Raw genomic sequence first — 25766 nt, 5'->3', positions numbered from 1 at the left:
TAAACTATATTTATATTAATATCATAGGAAGAATCAAGTCTGATGAAGAATCAGACATTGAATTATGTTTCAAATTCACTATTAAAAATGCAATCTTTTCTGTTAGTTTCACGTTGTTGAAATACCTCAAAAATAGAATATTAAAAAGATATCCTTAAAAAAAAAATGAAAATAGTATTTATCAGTCCAGTTGATTACTGCTTTGAGTACAGTATTTATTTGCAAGGAGAAGAAAGAATCATTTTAACGATAATTGACGATTAATTAGATATTCGTGTTCTTTGTACCGCGTGTTAAATTTAATTGTTTGCTAATAAAAAAGAAATAAGAGGACGCTATTTAAGCAATATACTTTCACGTTATGTGACAATCTTAAAACGGATACAAAGGCATCTTTTCGTAGCTGACTAACGAAGCAATCAATTGATGAAACTGGAACTGTTCAATTCTTCTGATCATTAAGCATAATTCGTCATGACGTCTAAGCACGTTTTCCAAAGCGTAAGAAAACATGATCAACATCCTGTCTTTTAACGCCGCTGTCCAACAATGGGATACTCTCATGGAATCCTGTAAGTTAAATAACGATAATAATTATTGACTGAAAAAGAAATTAGGAAAATAGTGTTAATACAGGGTGTTCGACAACAGGTGGGCAAAATTTTAATGGGTGATTCTGGGGAACAAAATAAGTCGAAAATCAAGAATAACGAAATAGCGTTTGCCGCTTTGTTTTCCAGTAATTAACGTTTAAAAATTCGAGTAAAAAGCGCCTGAAACCTGCAATCCGCTCAGCACCTACGACTGAACGTCAGGTCAGCAGGGGAAGGTACAGTCATAACCAAGAAGAAAAAGCCGAATGCTGCAGTACCAAGAAACAGAATAGCACAAGGTAAGTTTCTACTATTCAACGATTCTTGGTTATGACTGTACCTTCCCCTGCTGACCTGACGTTCAGTCTTCGGTGCTGGGCGGATTGCAGGTTTCAGGCGCTTTTTACTGGAATTTTTAAACGTTAATTACTGGAAAACAAAGCCGCAAACGCTATTTCGTTATTCTTGATTTTCGTCTTATTTTGATCCCTAGAATCGCCCCTTAAAACTTTGCCCACCTGTTGTCGAATGTATACATGACTGAGTACGATATACCTGTTATGTGATTTTCTTTATCATCGATATAGCTTTCCATCTCTGAACCAAGTTCGTATATCCTGGATAAAGCGGCGCAAACTTTGCGAATCCTTGGTGGAAGGTCGTCGAGGAATCCAGGGCTACATTGGGTGGGTAAAGCTGCAGATACGTTGTAGAAGACCGCCATGGTCATTACCAAGAAGAAGATCATTACCGTTGAACTCATCTCACCTTTGAAATAAAAAAACAAAATGTCAGAAACATTGACCCGTGTATAATTACGTATTTATAAAAAAAAAATTATTACATTATTATTACAGCAGTGGCAGTCAATAAGTTAATATTGACAGTTATAAAAAGACTAAAAGTAATATCTTTCATTTTATATGGAGTAGTTAAACACGTAAGTGTCTACTGAAATTAATGTTGTCTGAACTGGCATCGCGAAAAAAAGTAAGGAACAAGTAAAACCATGAAAAAAAAAAACAACATCTCGAACATTACACGACTTAATTAGGTGGGAGCGAGATTATATTTGTGCCAAAGGAGCGCTGAGAAGATGAAAAAAAAACGTGGTAACAGGTTCAGGCGACAAGAAAATTAGCTCGTTACTTATGAACACAAGAGAGTCCAGAGGGAAATCAATTTTCCAGTAACAGGTTTCCGAAGGTGTGACGACACAAAGAAAAGCTGTTAACAAGTTGACTGGCACAGCTGAAATAGCCGTACCTAGTACAGCACAATAATATGAATCTTCTATATAAATAAAAATTAAATGCCGTTCGTTGGTAAGCGCATCACCTGAGATTTGGCTAATTTAAAAAAAGAAAATGTTTGTAATAGCCCGAATATGGTTTTTAGGGAAAGAAAAATTGGAAAAGTTTTTCTATAGGACACAATCGTTAATAGATACAATGATCACTCAGAAATACGTTTTCTTCTCATTTCTACTTTGTTTACACATTTCCAATAGCTTTTCACAAATTCAGAAAACGATCACAAACAAATTTATTGAAATTTGGACAGGACAACGTCTGTCCCGTCAGCTAGTTATTAATAAAGAGTCAATTTTTATACTTTTAAAAAGTTATTCGCTAATGTCTTCATTGGCAAATCAAAAACAAATATGCAACGCTGGCAGTAAACGTGTTAAGTAGTAAAGAATGAAATACACACGGCGCGGTCTGACCAAGCGCGGTCTATACTACTTAAAATCGCAAACTTGCAGTCTCGAGCACTAAAGATGAATTTTTCAAAAAATATATTTCTTTTGTACTTTGAAGAAAAAGATAGGATTTCAAACAGTAGAATTTCCATTGAATAAAACTGCGAAAAAGACAAATAATGAAAAGCATTGTAACGTGGAAACAAACGTGCATATTGAAAATCGTTTTAGATGGTGTTATCCGGTAGATAGTACGACAGGAAAGAAAAGAACAAAAACAGGGAAGAGTATCGTGTTACAGAAGACGGGTCTCGGAAGCGAGTCAGAAAGTCAGGAAATCGTATTACTAGCAGTACGTGCCTGGAATGTTTAGTAGTTTTCAGTCGGTTCGAAGGAAATATAAAACAGAACACACCGCGGGTGTTCAATCGTCGTCGAAACTGACTTAAAACGAAATAAAAAGAATGGGAGACACGGGACACATGTCTCGTGAGAAACGCACGCTGTCAGTGTTTATAAAAAAATAAGAAAAATTAATTGTCGTTGAAATAAAATAATAAAATGACATAGATTGACATAAAATTATACGCGTCGTAATAAAGAATCAGAATGACTGGACGCGTTAATAATTCTGTTACGTATCGATAATTAATCTCCAGAATGGAATTGCTTCGACGACCTTGCGTCCTTTTATTACCCGCGGTGAAACGAAGAAATTGTTTCTCTTCTCGCGACTCGATTAAAATGAATGTGGCGTCGTTATACCGACTATCAGGCTCATTAACCGTAGTATTCGTAACCATAAATCAACGTTCATGTGTCTTTAATTCCTTATTGAACGATGCTGTGTCTTCTTCAGACCGGAAGAAATTGAATCATTAATTCATTTTTTATTTACAACACTCAATTTCGTCGTTTATGAACTTTCTATGCTAAAAAAAGACGAAGAAATTAAATTCTGAATAGATATTCAATCAACTAAGGTAATGATTTTATTTTTACCCTATTTTTTAAGTGACCCCACTTTACAGCAGACGTAACTTCCATTGGTCGTGCGTGGTTTTATAAATTTCAATTTACTCAGTCACTTTCTTTGCTGTTTTCCTTCTACGTCCAATAAAATGTCCACGCGATACACCTTTAATTTCTTTCACACAAATAAAAGAAATAAATAGGAGACAAACAACACTCGGATAATTGCAAAGTTACCAAAGTCACAGCAATTTTTCTTCCTTTTTTACCAGCGTGCCAGCGAGTGCTCTGTGAAATCGCTTCCGGCTAATTTAATTTGTAAAACGTTTCTATGGAGCAGAAAAGCGTACAGTAAAAATTATAATTGAGCCATTTGTATTGTTGTTGTTATAAAAAAAAGAAAAAAAGATTACACTGATTCCTGGCACCATTATCTTGATTTTGTGCCATTTTATAGAACCTTTTCAAAATTTTCTACTATTAAAATAACAGATGGAAGTTTTATAATAAAAACAATTAATTCCAATGCGTCAGTAGTAATGCAAATGGCAAAGAAGGCATAGAAGGTAGAAACAAATGAAATTCTCTTCTCATCTTAAAATGAAACCGTAGATTCAATAAGGCGTTATCCAACGATTCGCCTCCCCTTTTGTTTGCTTCTTCCGATCCTTTTAAATTCCAGCAAAAAGGAAAACAACGAATGCTTGTCGTTCGAACACTTTACAGCGTGTAATGATTAAATTTGTGAATGATGAAGGTGCAGAAGACACCGAGATAGAGCAGTCGTGGAAGAATCCTACGCAAATCATGATGAACCGAGACACCTGACGAACAGATCGATCAAGAATCCAGAGAGATATCGGTCGCGGGATTGTCAGGAAATGAACATCAGTTCTTAATCGAGTTTGTTACTGAAATATAGCAGTTCTACCCTCGGTCCGTCCTGATCGTGAACGCGTTAGAATTGAGAGTAACCGCGGGAGGTGTGGTCTGAAACAAAAGTAGGGATAAATGAAAATTGGGAAAAATAGTGTTCAAATTTTTAATAAAATTTATAGCGATCATAGAATTATAAAGGTAGGAGAAATTAAAAACAAGTAGGAGTAAAATGTGTGGAAATAAAATTATACCTTAGAATCTTTCATCTGCTATTTCCATAAAAGCAAATATAAAAAAATTAATTATATTACTTTCTTTCATCTCATAGCATTAACAAGAGAATTACGCTTCGCGTTAGATCATATACCTGTAACATCTGGTAAACAATTAAATTAAATTGAAATCGTCCCACTTGAAAGTTTTAATCGTAGAAATTACATACAGAACCTTCCTGGAAAATACAATCTCGGATTTCGTCGAACAAAAGCAAATCCCACTATAAAATCAGAATATAACGCTGGAACTTATAATCCATATTTGCTAGAATTGAATAACTGAGAGCGAAAGAATGTATCGTCATTGAAGGAATTTCATATTTCATAATTCAACTTCACATGCATCTTCAATGAAATGTCGGAAGAGATTTGATGGAAAAAGAATGCCATGCATAACATCATTGTGCGACGTCCTGGATTATATTTAGCAAAGATTTGAACGTCAAAGAGAGCTGCACAATAAAACTTGTAGAATATATAAAAATACCGTTTTCCATACTTTTTTTCGTGACGTCCTTGACTTTCATATATATTAATTGTGTATTACTTTAGGTATTTTGTTTGACAAACCTTTGAACATACTTAAAATAATAAACAACCTTCCACTAAACAATAAAGCTTAAAAAATAAGAACACCGCTAACCTGTTGCCTTTTCACAAACGTAAACGTAGAAAGTGTCCCTCAAAGGTGTTAGAAGCGTCGATGCTGACGACGGCCACGACGAGAAGGATGTTCCTTGTTGATTGGCACACTAGACTTCTCGTAACGAGAGATAAACGCGTGGAAACGATGTCGGTTTACGTGTAACAGCAGTGAGAAGCAAGGGTACGATGATAGTGGTGAGATTTGCAAGGGTTCAGCCCTTAAATACGCGCCGTTTCTACGAGCGTGCGCATTTCAACCAGGTTTGCACCCTCATCCTGTGGTTGACGTACGTCTTCAATTTGCCTTTCACATAGAATAAAACATTATAATGGAGATGTTGGTTACGCAATAAGAAATTTCTTGGTCACCGTACACATCCCTTAATTTCCTTCTTCTTTTGCTTGAATGCCTCGCCTGGAAAGAAGATTTTGCAAAAATAATTTTTGATCGGCTTTACTTGCATTCTTTCAAGATAGCATTATCTTCCGTCCACTGATACTCTCCAGGATTTCCTTGAAAGTTCCCACACCAGCTTACCCAGATAGCACAAAAACATCATATGTACGTTTTCAGGATTTTAGGGGGTCGATTCACCCCCTAAATATGAAAACGGGCAAAAATAAAAAAATACGTATATCTTATTTTTCGGTCCTTTAAAACATATCCAAAAAATCAAAACAATCGGAGGCGTACACCTATAAACCCTTCCTTGTAAGTCAAATAACCCCGTCTATGATTAGTCAAACAACCCCGTTCGACATTTATATATAACATTTTGATTGATGCATGTTCATAACCTTCACGCAATGAATAAAGTAAAAACGGTAAATTATAGTTAATATATTATACTTCTATAAAATATTCACAACAACTGGATAAAAATTCATTAATAGTCAGAAGAAGAATATTTAGTTACCATTTTCTGCTCTCACTGATATAAAATGCAAAATTATATAACAATAACGCATGACATAGTTTCAAAAGATTGAATAAAAGCACCACCTATTATGTAATGTAAAACTTAAAGGCAATTAGTCAACTAATTCCATTAGTCAATTAACCCCGGTCACCCCTACTCCTCTCCTTCTCTTAATAACTTTTACTTTCGTTATACATTTGTGGAAAAATCAAATTTTTTATCGTAAGTATTTTATAAAAGAATACTTACGTTAATAACTCAATATACCATTGAAGTAATTTAAAGTTTGTAACAGAAGAAAGAAGATAATCTCTATTGAAGAGAATAAAGAGCTTTCTATAATATTAATATGTCTTCAATATATCTACTTTTATTATTAAAAATTGAATTTCTTAAGCCATCATTTCTTTCTATAGTCAATTATTTTCAAAAGAATAAAATGTACCAATTGATACCATGGGAGTAATAAGGTACTCTATAAATCGATCCAAAAGGTAAGTTCAATATCATCTACTTATAAAAAGTAATAATTTTTACTACGCAATTATATTTTTAAAAAAATCAACAATTAAACATTCTCGTCGAATGCAAACCACCTACCTAAGGGGAATAGACGGAGTGGGGGCCGATCGGAAGGAGGTCTGACTTTGGATGGATATCTCTGATATAAGGCGACAATTCTCAGTTTTCTTGAGTATGTTGGTCGCGTTATATCTGTGATTTGTTATCCACGATCGAGTACGATTTTCAATAGAGTATTTCTTGTTTAAGTTGAACATTGGAAATCGTTTGAAATAATATCCGAAAAGTGTTAACAAAGATGTCTTAAATAATTGTTTAAACTGTGATCAAGGAACCGTGTATAAAACAGTGGAGAATCATCGGATGTTTCATGTGTTTGATTTTAACATCCTGCAACAAAAGTAAATAAACAATATTAAAATTTATAGTTTTGAACAAAGATTGTTTCCAGTATTATACATAAAATTAAATTGTAATCGCATGGAAGATCGCAATTTCTACGTTAAACATCTACAAGTGTCCCTTTTATCTATATTAAAACTTTAACTCATCAAATTCTTTACTTACAAGGGGAACCACCCAAGTGTTACACTTACTTATTAATGAAACTCTGCCACCTTGTAGAGCTCGTCGAGCTGAACACGTTTATACCCCATTTTGGGAGGCAGACGTTTTTTAAAAGATATTAAGAGTTAAAGTTAGTTACTCCTTATATTCTGAAGTATAACAAACTCACACATAGAAACGAAGCTAACCATTTCCACGTGTGAATTTGTAAGGAGTAATTAACTTTAATTGTTAATATCTTTTAAACAATTAGCCATCTGCCCCCAAAACGTGGTATAGGCGTATTCAGCTCGGTGAGTTTCATTAATAAATGAGCGTAATATTTGGGTACCTCCCCTCGTTAGATAACGATACAAGTTGACCCTATTTCATAAATTTTAACAGAATTAAAAATAATATAATACAGTCTTGTCATTGAACATTATTATACAACTTAAACAATAGTAGAACAACGTATCCTAAGTAAATCCGTTTCGATTGACATTCTCGATAATGCCCTATCTTACTGTATAAAATAAACATACCTTTTAACATAGGCAACAAGTTACAAGGCTCATACATATATCCGAAATATTCCTTCACAACCGGGGCACCGAGGGTCAGTTTTCAAATCTAATAAACATAATCTGATCGGGAATTTCATCAGAATCTAGTCATCGACGACTTCATGATTAAATAAGGTATAAAAGTAGAAAAATACCTGAGGATCCACTGAATTAAATTCATCATTTCCTTTTAATTATAGTGCATCATTAATTGCAATCTAGGGGTCAACAAATGACCAGGTGAATAGTGAAAAGACTTCATCATCTGAATGCTGGCTTTTTTAAACTTCAAATCTTAAACAAAATGAGCTTCCAGTCGTTAATCGCCGGCTCAGAGATCCTGCAAAAGGATAAAGGAATTGGTAAGCGCACTTTTGCCAATGTTTCAATACTGTAATTCGTCGTCCGCAGAATCCTTTCCTTTTTTGTTAACAACATGTGCTTTCGACATTTATTATCAGCAATTAAGTGTCTGGAACATTTTCGCTTAGAGCTGCGATTAATGTTGGCAATAGAATCGTAAGGTTTTCCATGAACGTCAAAATTTCATTGTTGAGGAAGTCCACCGGTAATACCCATTAGCTTGATCAAATTTAATTATCCGTCGCAGCTGCTATTTTCCGGATGCACTCGCACCTACTAAATGTTGATAAATAATTAAATGCATTAAGAACATACCCGCCGAAGGGTATTGTAAACAAAATTTTCGCTACCCGAAGAACATTGGCTCTTTTTCTTTTCTCATTAACAATTTAACAGACGCTGTTGTATATTCATAATTTTTATATACAGGTAAATCTCGATTAATTTTAAAATGATACCATGTCGCGTTTAAAAATTTAGTTAATGCGAGGCTTTTTTCGATCCAGACATGAATCGAAACACACACGACTCAAAGCACGTTCCTTGATTCAATAAAGCATCGATGTCCAACAAATAAAAATTTTTATTAACAGTAATATACCTTGAATGAATTCCTTAAATATCGATTCATCATAAAAAAATAAGTTTTTCATAAATAAAATAAGTTTAATTATATTATTAAACATAAATTTAATTTAATTAATAGAAATATATGATTCTTATTCAAAATCTGACAGACACACAAAAGTCGTGACATAAGCAGACTCAATGGAGCGTGCTAAAAAGCAGAAGAAAGTGCAATTAACATTGTTAAAATATTTTAAAAAATAATAAACATGTTTATGCTATTATAAATTAATAATATACGTATGAAAGGTATATTTCATTTATTTTCTTCAAGAACCAATATTTCAAGTACTCGAATAGTACGAATTTAAATAATGCGAACAATTTCTGAGATTTATTACTCGCACTAATCGAGACCTACCTGTATTTGATCGTGTATTAATTACAGTATAAAAAAGTTGTTTTATAAAGTATATCGTAGAAAGATTCGAGTGCAATTTACTCGGTAATCTATAAAAAGAACTACGGAATTACAAGAACCGTTGATTCTTTAAAATATACGACCGGCCAAGTGTTAATGCATTGTTTCGAATTTTAACGTAAAATTTGAATATTCGTCCAGGAAACAATTGGACTTTCGATATTATGTGCTTACAAAGTTTCTTACAATTGCGTAAACAGGAATAAAAAAGATATTAACGGTAACCGGATAAAAATGTTGTAATAATTTATATAGAATTATAAAATGTGTAATATAACCTAAATTTTACAGTGGTGTTTACTATGAGTGATAGTATTAGATATATTATAATTATCATTCATTTGTATTTTTTTTCCAAAGGATTATTCATACTCTTATGATAATTCTGCATCCTTTTTGTGAAAATGCTCGCCGTCTGCACCCCTTTCTTTTTCCTAATGTCAACAACTGATTAAAGTAATCTGAAAAGCTTCTTGTTGTGGTCCTGTAATAAGTAAAACGAGTATAAGATTTTGATTACCTTAGATGGTGTCATTGATAAAGTATTAAGCTTGTTTCTACACGATACTCGTAATTCGCGATACACACAGACACGCGAACACATAGGTGGTATATTAAAAGAGGCGCTGGGCAGCATAAGAAATTACTATGAACTCGGTACCGTCGACTAACGTTGAATTATTCATCGGTAGAGGTAAAAAAAAATATCGGTAAGACAGTGTTCCCAACACGAGATATTTAAATATTCATGAATCACGGCTACATGGTGGAGATTACAGAAGTAAACGTTACCTTTTGCTTCGCGGTACGATCGCCGTGCATCAAAGTTTGCGGAAGGAAAGCATTAAACGGTCACGCTTTGCGGCCATGACTCTACTGTCACTATATTGCACGCCCTGCGACAACAAACGATAAAATTGTGACTTTATTTTAAGCTTAATTACTGCACTTGTTGCAATGTAGTAGTTCAATGAATAAAATACCATAATGCTTTAAGGTTCTTAATTTTGGTGGTACACTGGATTCCATTTTAAAACCTACCATTTATTTTCAACTACGTTAATCAAATGAAATTTTGAAATAATCGGTACACTCAAAACAACAATGGTGACATCTACTTTGGATTACTTTAAGTAATTTAGATATTTAGACATATTAGACATATTTACCGACCGATGAATACTTGTAGACAACTTTTCTAATCTTCTTAGTTATGCTCACTTGTTAATGAAACTTTGCCACCTTGTAGAACTCGTCGAATTGAACTCGCCTATACCCCATTTTGGGAGCAGACGGCTAATTGTTTAAAAGATATTAACAATTAAAGTTAGTTACTACTTATATACAAACGGTTAGATCTAAAGGTCCGCGGTTCAAATCCTCGGTTCCCAATTTTTTTTTTAATGCTAATTTGTCTCTTTTTGAATAACTATTACAGCTGTGCTATAATCATTTATTAATAATTAATTATATACGTTGCTTTTTATTTACAGCTACTTATCTTTACATTAGTAAAGATTTACATTCGTCTTCACGATGTTCTTCGCTCATGCATTCTAATGCATCGCTAATTTGCATAAACTGTCCGATTGTTTTGGATTCTTCACTAATGTCTTTTGTGTCTTCTTCTAATAATAGAAATAAATCCTCATTTTTTAATAATTTAATGAAAAAAGAAACTGCATTTGTTGCCTCACTATTGTACATAATTGTAAATAAATTAAAAGATAAGTAGCTGTAAATAATTGTAAATAGATACAAGTACTTGTACATAACTGTAAATAACAACAAATGATTGTAAATACTTGCAAATATGAATTATAAATTGGCACGGTATTAAATGCAATGATTATAGCATAGCTTATAGATCATAGTATTATTCAAAAAAAGACGAATTACGATTTAAAAAAAAACCTAGGATTTGAACCGTGGATCTTTAGATTGCGAGTCACGTGTTTGTATTTACAAGTTTGTCAGACTTCTCAGTATAAGTAGTAACTAACTTTAATTATTAATATCTTTTAAACAATTAGCCGTCTGCCTGGGTAAATGGGGTATAGGCGTGTTCAACTCGACGAGCTTTACAAGGTGGCAAAGTTTCATTAATAAGTGAGCGTAACATTTGGGTGGTACCCCTTTAACGATACGTTAAAGTGAAGAGTGACTGGTATTTAAAACGTATGAATAATAAGGTTCAAAGCTGTTTAACCTTTCAGCATCGAACGACTTCAATAGGGTAATTAAGTTTTACCATATGTACATATATGTAGTCAGTCGTCGAATTACAAACAATTAACGAACTAGAAACAGACTTTCTGAATCAAAGTATTCCATTTTAAAAAACAATTTTTTGCACACCTTCCATTTAGCCATTTCCGTATAGACATAATTACTAATAGAGTTACTATGTATCTTTGTAGTCTGTACGATATATGCAAATACATTAACATTATGCTGAGAAGATCGTATGTATTTTTCATATTTTAATGTCATTGCTTTAATGTCATTGTCACTTTCTTTTCTATTGATTTCAAAGTCGGTGACATATGTACAAATAAAATAAGGTGTATTAAAATTGGTACTAACGGATGGCTCACGTTTACTTTCCCTTACAGATTACATCGTCAATCCTCATATTCCTTGTCAAAAATATGAAGAAGCTCACAAAGAATCCATAGAGAATCCGGAGAAATTTTGGGGGGAAGTTGCGAAGTGCATAGACTGGAGTAAACCTTGGAAGAAAGTATTAGATAATACTAATCAGCCGTTCACGAAATGGTAGTCTTATAGAAATTTAAATGTATCGAAAACCTGTTGTATCGAAATTCTATAGTAACGAAACTCACAGGTTCGTTGGTGGTGAACTGAACGCCTGTTACAACGCGGTAGACCGCCACGTTCACGCGGGAAATGGAAATAAAACAGCACTGATCCACGACAGTCCTCTAACATCTACAATTCGAAGAGTAACTTACAATGATCTTATGGAGAAAACATCATTATTGGCTGGTGCTCTGGCTGACATGGGTGTACGCAAAGGGGATGTAGTAGTTATTTACATGCCGCTTATCCCGGAAACCATAATAGCAATGCTGGCGACCACGCGGCTTGGAGCTGTCCACTCAGTAGTATTTGGCGGTAAAATTTTTATTTTCAATCAAAACAACCTTTATAATAATTTTACAGTGAATGAAATATAAATCATTCGAATTTGAAATAGAGTGAATAAAATATAATATGATAAGGAATTAAATTACAATACATATTTTATTTCTTCGGAAGAGATATCATTGACTTGTACTACTTCCGTCATTCAAAATCAGCTTTGCCATGAAAATTATAATTAACACCATTTTATCATTACGGGTCATAAAAGACTTTATTTAGTTGTTAATTTAAATGTTAGGTTTTGCTGCAAAGGAATTAGCTACCAGGATAGAACACGCGAAACCTAAAGTGATAATTGCAGCTAGTTGCGGTCTGGAACCGACGAAGATCATCAAGTACAGTTTATCTTCTTTGAAAGCCCGATTATATTTAAAGAATTTACAAGTATATACATTCTAATTTTAAACGTAGGTATACAACGATGCTCAACGGCGCTTTGAGCATCATTACTGTGAAGAAACCAAGATGCATTATATTTCAGAGAAGAAATATATGGCAAAGTCCCTTACTGGAGGATCAGTATGACTGGGACGATGTGATAAACAAGTCAAAACCTCATCCGTGTCAACCTGTTGAAGCAAATGACCCTTTGTACATCCTATATACATCAGGGACAACAGGTAAACTAACCTCTAGATATTTATACTGGGTGTTCGACAACAAGTGGGAGATTTTTTAAGGGGTGATTCTAGGGATCGAAATAAGACGAAAATCAAGAATGACGAAATAGCGTTTGCAGCTTTGTTTTTCAGTAATTAACGTTTAAACATTCACGTAAAAAGCGCCTGAAACCTGCAACCTGCCCAGCACCGACGACTGAACGTTAGGTCAGCAGGGGTTGGTACAGTCATAACCAAGAAGAAAAAGCCGTATGCTGCAGTACTCAGAAACAGAATAGCACGAGGAGGTAAGTTTCGACTATTCAATGATTCTTGATTATGACTGTACTCACCCCTGCTGACCTGACGTTCAGTCGTCGGTGCTGGGCAGGTTGCAGGTTTCAGGCGCTTTTTACTCGAATTTTTAAACGTTAATTACTGGGAACCAAAGCCGCACCCCTTAAAAAATCTCCCACCTGTTGTCGAACACCCTGTATAAATGAAACATATATGCTGCTTCCACATTGGCATTAAGTCCTGCCACTGAAAATTGTATAATTTTCAACAAGGAAGATAAAACTTATCCTGCCATTAGATTTGAGAATTTGTTTTTATTTACAGCGTTATATTTAGTGTTGTTAAAAGTTTGTTTTTACTGTTTTTCATTCGCTGCGACGCATACAAAATGTATTACGTCCGGAAAAAGTCATTAACTGTCTGAATGTATATTTTTAATATCACATTGTACAATTACTTCATTATGTAAACGTCAAAGGAAGTTGTTTGGAATGGAATCTTTTATACATTAAGTCTCTGAAACAAAATTAAATTACCGAATCAAACTTTATTATTAAAGGTCAACCAAAAGGAATTCTGAGAACAGTTGGCGGTCACCTGGCTGTCCTTTGTTGGACAATGAAGACAGTTTATGGTCTAGACAAGGATTCTGTTTGGTGGGTAGCCTCGGATATGGGCTGGGTCGTTGGCCATTCTTACATTTGTTATGGACCTCTTGTTTACGGTGCGACAAGCGTTATGTACGAAGGAAAACCTGACAGAACACCGGATGCAGCGCAATACTTCAGGTTCAAATGCTTAACGTAGATACAATTATACGGGGTGATCCTCTCGCTAGTGGACCCAAAGAAAGTGCTGCAACAATAGAATGAAGAAGTCGACATCCCATTTCTGTCATCGCTTACTTCAGACGGCTGTGTGCGTGGAAATGTGTTAAGAAAATATTCTGTTTTCCGCAAACTCTTCTGCTCATTACACATATTTTCAAGCACACAGCCGTCAAGTAAGCGACGACAGAAATGGGATGTCGACTTCTTCATTCTATTGTTGCGGCACTTCCTTTGGATCCGCTAGCGAGAGGATCACCCTGTACAGTTCATGTTAGGCTAATTAAGATACTATCTTTTACAGAGTAATAGAACAGCACAGTGTAAACGCGTTGTTCTGTGTACCCACTGCATTGCGGGTAATAAGACGCGCTGATCCAGATGTACTGTTGGGTGGAAAATACTCTACTAAGTCGTAAGCTTAAATTAAATAATACAAAATTTGATGTGCCTAGACCACCGTTTAACAAAATTAATTTCTCTAGTTTAAAAACTGTATTTGTTGCTGGAGAATTCTGCGACAACGAGACGAAATTGTGGGCAGAGAAAACGTTCAAAGTTCCCATTTTGAACAACTGGTGGCAATCGGAAACTGGTCTCCCTATCACAGCACTATGCTTAGGATACGGTCATCATCCTAGTTTACCAAAACACAGTACTGGCCCTCCAATTCCTGGTTACCATAGTAAGTTCTCATCGGGCTCTAAAAAATAAAATTGTATATAAAATTGATTTTCTGTTTGTCCAGTTGACATTTTACGGGACGACGGTAGCAAAGCAAAAGCCCATGAATTAGCAAGAATCGCCATAAAATTACCTTTACCACCTAGTTGCATGTCCACTCTTTATAAAGCTGATGAAAGATTCAAAGAAATATACTTCTCGAGGTTTCTGGTAAGTCTAATGTATTTCTATTATAAAGAACATTATGTAGAAAAAAAAAAAAACAATGTATCAGGGTTACTACGATACCATGGATGTCGGTTACAAAGATGAGTTTGGATACATCTACGTGATGGCACGGGACGACGATGTAATCAACGTAGCTGGTCACAGGCTGTCCACCTCTGCCCTCGAAGACGTCGTTATGGCTCATCCTGATGTTGTGGATGCAGCTGTGGTTGGGGTACCAGACCCTACTAAAGGAGAAATTCCTTTATGCCTTTATATAATGAAAGAAGGTAAAGATTTAATACAATTGTTTTAAAAAAATGTTTACCTTTTTATAAATTTTGTTTCAAGACACAACAAAGAACGAGGTACAAATCAACGAGGAACTGGTAACACGAGTAAGAAATTTAATTGGCCCCATAGCATCGTTTAGAATAGCTGCTGCTGTCAAAGCATTGCCTAGAACACGTTCAGGGAAGATTATTCGAAAATCTATCTCCAATTTAGCACATTCGAGACTGGTTAAGGTAAGGAAACTTTGTCTATTAATAAACAGTAAGTATACTAGAACGAGGAATGATATTCTCAATATTTATTCATTCGCCAATGGAAAATTGTATTGTTTTTTCTCTTCTCCAGATACCAAGTACAATAGAGGATGTATCGGTGTATCATGAAATCAAAGAGGTACTTCAAAAACTTGGATACGCTAAACTAGCACCTGATCCTCAATTATCAATGTAATTAAGATTTCACCACTTTATTATATAAACTTTCTTCTTTTCTTTTTTTTTGGTTTTTTTTTTAATAATTGTCATATAAAATGTAATAAACCTACATATGATATACAGACACGCATAGGAATGTTTGACAAATACGTGTCAAAAATTCGAGTTAACAAATGATGAATTGCACTAAAAATCGCAGTAAAAAAAGAACAGCAAACGAAGTCGAAAGTAAAACTAACTTGATAGTATCACTCACCGTTAGGCCGTTGCTGCACTTACAAAGATAATGCACCTTAAATTATGAAAAAGTTATTTTGAAAACAACCATGTATATATTTTTGTCTTGTTAACATTACAAAAAAGAATAAATTCTCCGAAATTTGTGTAAGTTTTGTCTGAATAGATTTTACACTGTTATTTTTAATCTGTATTACTGAAATTATATAAAAAATAAGAGAAAAAAAAAAGTATAAAATGTAATATCTTTTTTTTTTTGTTTAATGTTCCGACTGGAATATTATATTAACAAGTTTAAAAATTATAACAACGCGTACAATAAATGTTTCCGAACAATTTATAGAAATAAAATTAATGATTGTAATATTCGTATTGTTGGTAAATCTGATTCGTTATAAAACATTAAATAAAACAGAATCAAAAATGATTCAACAATATACATATAGTGAAAAAAAAGAAAAAGAAAAGTGAAACAGGGCAAAAGACGCAAATATTGTTTTTTAGTATCCGTTAGAATAAAACAGAGCAAAGAAAAGAAAAAAGCAGTAATACATGTAAAGAAAGCACTCACAAAATGTCTGCTTTGAAAATTCTCTATATTAACTTCCTTTTTCGGTTAAATCTCGACATTAATTTTTTTTCCTTTGATCGCATGTAACGCTATAAATCATCGAAATCTCTTTCTGGAAAAGCACAAGTGTTTGTAAGAACATCTGGTGTTAACAGACACGTAGTACATCGATACAATACACGAACCTTTGGCGCCATCGAACAACACCAATTAATTGAATTAACAGAAATAGTACGTGCAAGAAAAAGCAAATCAACCATACACATCAAAAATTCTCTTACCAAAATTAGTAGAGGACAATTTTCTTGCAAATTTGTTTTTAATGACAATGTAATAAGAAACAGTATAATAATAGTAATAATAATATTAATTTTATAATTATAAATTGTCGTTTAACACTATCTGGTTGATTTAATAAACTTTTGTTTTTTATCTTTTTCCCTCGTTTCTTACCACCAATTTAATAATAATTATTCAATAATAATTATTCAATAATCATTATAATAATATTAATAATATTTGTATTTTTTTATTTCTTAGTTTTATCTCATAATCGGTAATCCTCTTCTTTACGTTTCATTAATGTCTCGCACCTCAGAAGAATAAAAATATCGTGTTTTACAATATCAAGGAGACACTAATCATCAGTTTGATCATTAATCCATTTTGTTGTGAACTCAACGTGAGTGCTGTCGTTCGGCTTACCTAATTAGAAGGAACACACGCTCTTGAGTTTTTTTTTTTAGTTGTTTGTCTCCTTATCTATATAATCAAATCTATTTGTTTGTTTGCTTTTTTTTCTTTATTTCAGGTTATAAATACCCTCCCCTGCCCCGATTGACCCCAAACCCCGGCCCAACTGTCTGTGCATACGATGTATGTGCTTTCCTTTGATGTAAAATTCTTTTGCTTCTTGTGTAAGATGAGTGTATGTTACATTAACAGTAGTTCGCGAGCAGTCACGCTAGTTCCGTTTTTTTTTTTTTTCTCTCTCTCTCGTGCGTACTGTGTTTGGCTTGCGTCTTTTCTGTATTTGTCGTTATCAAAGTCGATTATTATCCCAATCTGTGGTCACAGTTGAGTAACTTTACTCCACCACTTTCAGCACCTTACCAATTGCAATAGTCTTATCTAAAAATTGATAAAGGATCAATGAAAATGTTGTTCACTGAATGTGAACGAACCTTTCTAATATCATTATGTACTTACTTTCATCCCTAAGGGTAAAACGTCCCATTTGTGGAAATAATTTAAATCTTTCAAGGCATATCACACCAGCGCACTCGATTCTCATTATTGCCACTTGATCTTGCTTAACGAACCTCGGCCTTGTTTTACTCTTATCTCCCGTTTTCTTATCGACCAGACAGATCAATGCTTTCACTCTAACTTCCTCCGCAGCGCAATGAATATGCATCACAGCACTGTATCCAGCGCAGATGATACTCTTATGCTCCAAAATAACAACTTGCGCGTCAAACACCTTTCCTGTTTTAATCGGATTGTTGCTGTCGCATAGGACAAATCCAGGGCTAACGTCTTCTTCTTCGATGCCTTTTAACTTGATCTTCACGTTCTCTCCAGGACCAACCGATGTCACTTCTTCATCGTCCGACCACAATTGATCTACCGTCACTGCCGTCTAATGAAACACGGTTAAATAAGTAAAGGACAGATAATAAAATGAAACGGCACGAACCGAAATAATAGCAGTATTTTTACCCTATTCGGCATAACAAGTAGCGAATGTCCCTTTTTTGCTTCTCCCGCTTCAACTTTTCCCATTACCACCGTTCCCATATCTTTATATTTATCAACAATTGGCATGATAAACGGTCCATTGTTTTTGCGATTAAGCGACGGTAAAGAGTCAATGAAGGATATGAATGGTGGGCCAGTATACCACGTACAAAGATGTTCTGGTATCGGGTCTTTCAAGCCAATACCAAGCTGCCCTGAGACTGGCATAAATGTAAGATCTTTAGCGGGATTGAACCCCAGTTTACGCAGATACGGCAGTATTTTATCCCTAAATAATCCAATAATTAATTTAACATTCAATAAAATTAATAAACTTGTTACCTTAGATTTATAACAAACGCAAATAATTTACCTGCACTCGTTGTACCTTCCCTCATCCCACTCCACCGTCGGATCATCCATTTTATTTACTAACACAACCAGATGTTTAACACCAGCAGTTTTGGCCAACATAGCGTGCTCCCTCGTTTGACCGCCTCTGTCGAAACCCGTTTCGAACTCTCCTTTTCGCGCAGAAATAACTAAAACCGCGAGATCGGCTTGTGCTGCTCCACCAATCATATTAGGTACAAAACTCTTATGACCAGGTGCATCTAATATTGTAAAATGCTTTCGTTCAGTTTCAAAGTACGCTCTACCGACTTCCACCGTTTTTCCTTTTTCTCGTTCCTCTTGATTAGTATCTAAGGCCCAACTCAAATACCACGTTTCTCTACTTCTTTCTTTTGCTTCTCTTTCATACTTTTCTAGTGTTCTTTTGTCAACCATTCCCGTTAATGCCATAATTTGACCACCAATCGTTGATTTTCCTGCATCTGTAAAAACGGATATCCATGACGTTACTATCATTTTGAACCAATATATCTTTTTTTAATTAAGAAATGCAAATGATACATACCAACGTGTCCTATAAAAACAACATTAACATGCTCCTTTTTACTTTTAGTGTCCTCTGTTACTTTAACAGGTTTTTTCTTAGGTACTTTAACAACCATCTCTTCGTCTTCCTCATTCTCAGCCTAAAAAGCATTCAGATAAATCAATAACCTATACTTTCATCTTACTTGTGTTAAGAACAAACTTAAAAATAAAACTATACTACAATGAAGTTTAAATAAACTTAAGACTAAGATCGCTCCTCCTATGTATACCAAACTATTTATAAAAGCTTGAATTTACTTCTTCATTTTCAGGAGTTAAAAGAGGATCGCCGTCTACTGCCGCTTCTTCCCAAGAATCAGCCGGTTGATGCTCAGGACTAGTATTTATTTGATCAGTAACATTCGGAGGTGGAGCCCCTCCCCCAGCAGGTGGTTCCTCCACACGAGTACCAACTGGATCTGGTAGAACCACCGGAGTAGTATTGCCTACAATAAAGAAATTTTACTTGGAATAAAACCCTGCTTTATTTACTGAAATACAAATGAAATAATTGTACTAGAATACAAAGTAATTTTAAAGATACATAAGTGTTTAAGATTAAAAACTGAAACATTCTGTTTTAATCTCAAGTTCATGAAATATATTAGGATAAAAAGCTTTTTATAGTATCATGCTTTATCAACATCTGTGATTCATTTTTAATGCACTAAAGTGTTAACTTCATATTTTATTAGATAAATAAATGACTTGAATTTAGCAACAGTCTGAGCATTGCACAATATTGAGTTAACATTAAAGATATACATATTGTATTAAAAATCATTATAATCTCTTTCTTGAGGCAATTAACATCAATATACAAAGATAAAGCTTGATGGATTTTTAAATAGTAGCAAATTCTGTTGGTCTATGTTTGTCGATGACAAATATAAAAGATATTAGAACCTGTATACGAACAAAATAATGGGGGTTAGTCGCATGGGTTATTACAGACAACTTAGAATAATAGGAACTTAAATCCTAGATTTCTATACAAAAACTAAGTAAAATTATTTAGAAGAAAATAGTTGATTACTAATCATGGTTTATATGAAGACTAACCATGATGTATTTCAGGAGGCATAGAAGTGGTTACAGTATTCATCATGACAGCGACATTGCAGGAACTGTCGGCCGTATTACTGTTCTGCGGTGAAGAGTTGATGCAGAAGGAAGGCACGAATTCCGCAGCATTTACGTTTAAAGTGGAAAATTTACTCTCGATGGACTTATCCTGTGGTGGAGCGATGTCTCCGTTATCCGCCTGCTGTTCCCACGAATCTGGTGCTAAACTATTCGCCATATTTATTAGAGTTCAGTTGTCGAACCGGCTTCGTAGATTAATCGAACACGGAAATCACGCTACGCTATGTGCAGGATTTCGATTGAACTGCAGTTACAATTGGGACGGGGTTTAAAAAAATAATTATTTATGATATCCGCGCACACCGTACACGCGTATCGGTACCCCGCGTGTGACCCCCGTGGTCTGTTTCGTTGTTCTACTTCGCCGGAACTACAAACATCAAAACACCAACTTTCAACACGAGAAGGTTCCGTCGTTTTACCGCGTACACCCAATTTACCGTCACTACAAATCTCAAAGAAATAAGTTGAGCGAATTAAGGCGGCACAACAAATGACGTTCTAATTTTAAAGTTCGCATTTACCAAAATATCTCTAGTCATACGATAATGTTGGTACCACCAATTCCATTCTTGGCGCAACCAAAAAGTAACATTGTAGAGTGGAATAGAAGTTTCTACAAAAAATGTATCTGAAGAAAATCTTCTCTTACTATATTGCCATCTCACCCCCAAAAATAAATACTCCTTCTTATCTTTTATTTATTATTCTTTTGAATAATGGAAGTATGTAATTCTTATCTTGCAAGTAAGACTTATGATGTCAGTACACATGTATACTTCCATTGATTAAAAAAATTTTTATCAAACATGATTGTTACATTACATATACACATATTTACGTTTTTATTGTAACCGGTATTTGTATTACAATAAATAATAATATAGTACTTTATTTATTCTTCTGTTCAAATATAATTGTTATGTTAAATCATTTCAGTAAAAAACGATATAAGTACATACCATCAAGAAGTCTGGTTTAACTTTGTACAAACCAAATGTTATTTTTTACATTTTTATTATTTCACTGTTGTAGTTTAGTCCCTAGTTTCTGCAGATATTTTTCTGGTAAATTCTGTGCACTATAATGATAAAAACGCTTACATGTTTTGTTTTTCCCTATTTTTTAGCGTACACAAATAAAATGATATGAACATGAATTACTTAGCAATGTTATCTCAACGTGTTTTCAATGTACAAAAAATAGTCATAAATAGAAGTTTTCACAGCAAACAATAGTACATAGTACTACTGATGCTTCTTATTTTTCCTTTTCTTTTTACTTCCTCCACTTTTAGTGTTCTTATCTGAGGTTTTTTCTACGTCCATCTTTCTTTTTGGTACCTCTTTTGGATTTTGTACTAATACAACTGATGAACATTCTGTGTTTATTGAAGGTACACTGAAACCTGCAATCTACGAATACAATTTTATGAATAATTAATGAACATGGCAATCCGTTCCACGATGTTACAATATACTTACATATGGTTTAACCAGTTTAAATACTAATTTCTCATGCTGTACATTGGATCTGTCTAAACTGATTTGCACTATAACAGGATCAAAAGTACGGAACATAACATTTCCACAAGTTTGTGAATGATCCTCGTTGTTGTATTTAAATGTTATAGAGTTTGCTTTGTTTTCGTTCAAATACAAAGTTCCCTCCAGACCATACTTTGGAATTAATATTTGTAAGGCATTTTTTCGCACAAATAGTATGTACCCTTCTTCATCCTGAATTTTTCCTCTAAAGAACAACTATAAAAACAAAAATATTATTTGTAAGCTTTAAACAATACTTTCAGAAAATTCTAAATAAAAAGTGTTCTTCAAAAGATACAAACATGTGTGTTAAGTGCAACAGACGCTCGTCCAGCATACTGTGCCATTCTATTACGATAATTTAGATTATGACATAACGCATGATTTTTCTTCTTGTCCAATAAGTCAGGATATGTTGCATCGGCTCCAATGCAAACTGCTAATAAACGATGTACCATTACATCCGCATACCTACAGAACAAAGTAAACGATAAAATTAAAACCAAATACTTTCTCGGTTATTATGTTTTCAACTTTACCTTCGAATAGGTGATGTAAAGTGAGTATAAATGGGGCATGCTAAACCGTAATGAAAGTATTCACTTGGTTGATGCATTCCACTAATGAAATACACAGCTTGCATCATACAACGCGTAGCGAGTATTCTCAACATAGTGTTGAAATAAGGATTGTTTTCTTTATGACATCTGTCTAAAGATTCTGCCAATTCTTTACCACTGTTAGTGTTTATAACAAAGCCCTAATAAAATTGAATTAAATATTGGGAATTTATCATCACTGCGTACAAAATATTTACAGATCTTGGTTTTCAAATAACTTTTCCATACTTGATTCTTTCCAGCTTTTATAAGCGGTTCAAAATTGGCAAGCGGTGGCTCAGGATGTCTTCTTAATACTGCACACTCTGGAAATTCTTCTACAATCTTTTTAGCAACTGAAATATTTGCTAGCAACATAAATTCTTCAACCATGGAATTAGTTTCTCGCAATTTTTTAGCTTCCACATCAATGGGATCGTGGGTTTCAGAATCCACTTCGAACCGGATTTCAGGAGATGCCAATACTAGTGCACTGTGATTAACAGCAATTTTCTTTTTACAATTCAGAGTACAGAGTTTCGATGAGAAAATTTTACATACCCATTTTCTAAACGTCTCTTTTTTAACTTCTTTGCTAAACTATTAAGATTCCTCAATGATGTTGCAACTGGCTCTTGCTGAGTAGCATCGTCGATTTTCAATTGAGCCTCGTCGTAAGTCATTGCTGCTCGCGAACGAATAATAGATTTACAATGTCTAGTATTAATTACATTTGCATCTTTGTCCATTTCCCATATACAGGAAAATGCTAATCTTTCTTCATTTCCCCTCAAAGAACAAAGATTTGTACTGAGTAGTTCTATAATCATAAATAGAATGCATTACGCACTAGAATAACGACTAATAAAGAAAAATGAATTTTTACCTGGAATCATTTGAATCCTTGTGTCAACCAAATACACGGTCGTAGCTCGTAAAGCTGCCTCTTTATCTAATGCAGTTCCAGGTCTAATAAAGTGCGTTACGTCCGCGATATGTACACCTACTTCAAGATTACCATTTGGTAGTTCTCTACAATGAAGCGCATCATCAATATCTGTACATCCTGGTGGATCAACTGAACATATATCCAGGTGTCTAAGATCTTCTCTTTGTACTAAATCCTAGAAACAATATGTTTGATGTACATAATGATTTTATAGAATTTAATTTCATTTTTACGTTTATACATACAGCATCTGTGATGCGCCATGGCATCTTCGGAAGTGAACTAAGAACTGCATCGGAGAATCTACTATGCGGAACATCGTGCTCTAAAAGTATTACTTTGTTTTCGGTCGCTTTATCTCCTATTTCACCCAATGCACGTACAAAATGACCAAGAGGATATCTTGAATTACGCGGCCAAGAATCAATGGCAACGATAATCCTTTGTTTACTTAACACTGAGTATTGTCTAGTTTCAATTCTTATTTTAGGTATTTTTCGTTCAGCTGGCACAAACAAATGTCTCACATTCTATATACAGAGAGGATAGAATTGTGAAACACAGGTGTATATATATACAGGAGCTAATAATGACAACTTCCTAAACATTTACCCCTTCTATATTACTAGGCTGAAGTATCCCACAATATTGCCTCCAATTTCTCCTAATAATACCAACAATCTTCCCAGTTGGTGTCTTTTGCATTTTGTTTGAAGAATTAATTTTATCTAATACTTTCTCAGTTTCTATCACATCATCAACATCTGCTTCTTCATCTTGTAAGACAATGTCACTGGGAGATGACCACTGATCCTCTGCTAAGAGTTCTAATGCAACTGTATCACCATCAACTGCTCTATTAAGGTTACTACGACCTTGGATAAAAATCTGCAATCAAATATATGTAATAAATTTATACATATGAAAAATATAGACAACAAATATTTACCTCTTTCTCGGCCCTTTCAACTTTAACGAATCCTTCAAGGAAATTTTCTCTTGATATGGCAAATGTTCCTTGTAGAAGTTTGCCATTTTTTATACCTTCGTGTAATTCAGATGGTGTAAGGTGACATGGAAAAACTGTTTGACCATCGGAATCTGTGCCGTAACTCTTTTTACATAATTTATCTGCCAGAAATCCTAAATTTTCCAATGAAGTAACATAGTCCTCCACTGCGAAATAACACCAATATAAGTTGAAGTGAAGATAATGCTTTTATATGATTAACAAAGAAAACTTTACTCGAAAGAACAGGGATTCCTTCTGCAATTGCCAGCTCTCTATTACGAACATCGTCAGTTAATAACACAGTTTTCATTTTGCAACCAAGAGAACTTAAATGCATGTTATACCATTTTGCTGCAACTCTGATTGCTCTATCATTTCTGTCATTTGCACTTTCACCTGGATTACGTTCAATGTAAGTTTCTCTATTTGAATACAACATAATACAATTAGTAATACAATATGAATGTGCAGTATAAATATAGTAGTTTTGACGTACTTATGATGTTCATTAACAAATACATAAAATTTTCTACGTGTATTAGCAATTACATCCTTCAATTTCTTATATACAGTAGAACTTCTGTGTTTTATTTCTTCTAACACTGTTTGTAATATTATTACATTACAGATAACATCTTCTTCCAAAACATCAATCTAAAATTATAGAAGTTATAAGCATTGTAACAAAAATAATTTTGTAAAATTATTCTGTTTACCTGATCTAAAATAATGTTAGTATCAAGTAGAAGGTAATATGGATACAATAGTTTTGAGCTTTTTACACCTGAATCTTCATCATCTAAAATTATATTCCGGTTTCTGTACAAGCATTTATCACATGCTTTAGAACCACAGTGAATATCATCTCTGAGATAATGTTCTCTAACAGTCTGTACAGAGGAACAGTTTTTATATTAATTTACTTTGTTTAAATAATATTACAAAGAACACATTTACATAATTCTGAAAACAAATACTTTGTTTTCATATACAATACCTTAAAAACCTTTCCTCCCTTAGTTTTTCTAAAGAAAACTTTCGTTTTCAACATGATGATTATTTATATTATGCAAAATATACTTTCTGTACATAAAATAAAATAAAATGTTTCTTAAATTCAAACATATATGTGTATATCAAGCACTAAACGTTGCACGTGTATCGTAAACTGTATAAGTTGCGCGACATGACAATCATGGCAGACAACTGCGAATAATGTAAATTATTATCTAATAAATCGATCAATTAATCATAATTATATTACAAAAAACATTTTACGTGTGAAGTATGTGAATCTTTGCGACGAGGGATAAGTTTTTATCAATAAAAAGGTGGAAATTTTAAAGATTAAAGTGAAAATCTTTTCATGGTACGTAAAATGTAATCGACCAATCGATCGGAAATGAAAAATAGGAAGTTCGATTGATCGATATGGAAACGTTTGTGATACAGAATGACAGTTCTATGGACAAGTAGTATATA

At 33.9% G+C, this 25766-nt stretch overlaps 4 protein-coding genes across 6 annotated transcripts; 1 reads left to right on the top strand and 3 right to left on the bottom strand.

The window, feature by feature from the left end:
- Positions 1-47: 47 nt before the first annotated feature.
- Positions 48-10117, bottom strand: Ms (neuropeptide receptor myosuppressin). 2 transcript variants are annotated; one of them, XR_013063218.1, is made up of 7 exons: positions 10015-10117; positions 9824-9927; positions 9404-9515; positions 7776-8259; positions 7600-7701; positions 5065-6898; positions 4387-4991 (listed from the first exon to the last, which is right to left on the bottom strand). XR_013063218.1 is itself a non-coding variant. In XM_076691441.1 (4 exons), exons 3-4 carry the CDS (start codon positions 1354-1356, stop codon positions 482-484), a joined length of 297 nt encoding a protein of 98 aa, XP_076547556.1. In that variant the 5' UTR covers positions 1357-1361; positions 5065-6461; positions 6587-6729; the 3' UTR covers positions 48-481. The 2 variants fall into 2 exon arrangements, 1 of the variants encoding a protein (XP_076547556.1); XM_076691441.1 differs by lacking the exons at positions 4387-4991; positions 7600-7701; positions 7776-8259; ... (1 more) ...; positions 9824-9927; positions 10015-10117 and adding exons at positions 48-570; positions 1149-1361 and having other exon boundaries at positions 5065-6461; positions 6587-6729.
- LOC117602160 (acyl-CoA synthetase short-chain family member 3, mitochondrial) lies at positions 7843-15592 on the top strand. The gene is made up of 12 exons (XM_034319795.2): positions 7843-7982; positions 11647-11809; positions 11880-12169; positions 12438-12534; positions 12611-12819; positions 13655-13883; positions 14227-14337; positions 14408-14607; positions 14671-14816; positions 14881-15103; positions 15165-15340; positions 15453-15592. The coding sequence occupies exons 1-12, from the start codon at positions 7925-7927 to the stop codon at positions 15555-15557; spliced, it is 2007 nt and encodes a 668-aa protein (XP_034175686.2). The 5' UTR covers positions 7843-7924; the 3' UTR covers positions 15558-15592.
- On the bottom strand, positions 14858-20522 carry eRF3 (eukaryotic translation release factor 3). Its single transcript, XM_034319796.2, has 8 exons — positions 20094-20522; positions 19290-19477; positions 19009-19129; positions 18463-18925; positions 18072-18378; positions 17559-17991; positions 15142-17480; positions 14858-15061 (listed from the first exon to the last, which is right to left on the bottom strand). Exons 1-7 carry the CDS (start codon positions 20332-20334, stop codon positions 17437-17439), a joined length of 1797 nt encoding a protein of 598 aa, XP_034175687.1. The 5' UTR covers positions 20335-20522; the 3' UTR covers positions 14858-15061; positions 15142-17436.
- A 426-nt stretch (positions 20523-20948) lies between these two features.
- On the bottom strand, positions 20949-25762 carry Dis3 (exosome complex exonuclease RRP44-like protein Dis3). Of its 2 annotated transcripts, XR_004580891.2 has the most exons (15): positions 25282-25762; positions 25001-25174; positions 24781-24938; positions 24519-24706; positions 24222-24448; positions 23885-24160; positions 23518-23802; positions 23210-23447; positions 22885-23143; positions 22573-22816; positions 22264-22484; positions 22027-22195; positions 21662-21940; positions 21341-21592; positions 20949-21258 (listed from the first exon to the last, which is right to left on the bottom strand). XR_004580891.2 is itself a non-coding variant. In XM_034319794.2 (14 exons), exons 1-14 carry the CDS (start codon positions 25333-25335, stop codon positions 21425-21427), a joined length of 2940 nt encoding a protein of 979 aa, XP_034175685.2. In that variant the 5' UTR covers positions 25336-25762; the 3' UTR covers positions 20949-21424. The 2 variants fall into 2 exon arrangements, 1 of the variants encoding a protein (XP_034175685.2); XM_034319794.2 differs by having other exon boundaries at positions 20949-21592.
- Positions 25763-25766: the final 4 nt, after the last annotated feature.

Source organism: Osmia lignaria, chromosome 13, assembly GCF_051020975.1.
Source record: "Osmia lignaria lignaria isolate PbOS001 chromosome 13, iyOsmLign1, whole genome shotgun sequence".
Taxonomy (NCBI): domain Eukaryota; kingdom Metazoa; phylum Arthropoda; class Insecta; order Hymenoptera; family Megachilidae; genus Osmia; species Osmia lignaria.
The sequence above is the reverse complement of the archived record's forward strand: the minus strand, read 5'-3'. Positions and strand labels throughout refer to the sequence as shown.

Bases quoted from the DNA above. Each gene is read 5' to 3' on its own strand.
- LOC117602160 (XM_034319795.2), top strand. From the start codon at position 7,925: ATGAGCTTCCAGTCGTTAATCGCCGGCTCAGAGATCCTGCAAAAGGAT. The intron at 14,817-14,880 runs GTAAGTCTAATG...ACAATGTATCAG, and splicing joins TATACTTCTCGAGGTTTCTG to GGTTACTACGATACCATGGA. The intron at 15,104-15,164 runs GTAAAGATTTAA...TTTTGTTTCAAG, and splicing joins CCTTTATATAATGAAAGAAG to ACACAACAAAGAACGAGGTA.
- Dis3 (XM_034319794.2), bottom strand. From the start codon at position 25,335: ATGTTGAAAACGAAAGTTTTCTTTAGAAAAACTAAGGGAGGAAAGGTT. The intron at 23,448-23,517 runs GTATGTATAAAC...TATTGTTTCTAG, and splicing joins CATGGCGCATCACAGATGCT to GATTTAGTACAAAGAGAAGA. The intron at 22,485-22,572 runs GTATGGAAAAGT...CAATTTTATTAG, and splicing joins TAAAAGCTGGAAAGAATCAA to GGCTTTGTTATAAACACTAA.
- eRF3 (XM_034319796.2), bottom strand. From the start codon at position 20,334: ATGGCGAATAGTTTAGCACCAGATTCGTGGGAACAGCAGGCGGATAAC. The intron at 19,478-20,093 runs GTTAGTCTTCAT...TCTTTATTGTAG, and splicing joins GCCTCCTGAAATACATCATG to GCAATACTACTCCGGTGGTT. The intron at 18,379-18,462 runs GTAAATTATTTG...TGGATTATTTAG, and splicing joins GGAAGGTACAACGAGTGCAG to GGATAAAATACTGCCGTATC.
- Ms (XM_076691441.1), bottom strand. From the start codon at position 1,356: ATGAGTTCAACGGTAATGATCTTCTTCTTGGTAATGACCATGGCGGTC. The intron at 571-1,148 runs GTATATCGTACT...TTTAACTTACAG, and splicing joins TAAAGAAAATCACATAACAG to GATTCCATGAGAGTATCCCA.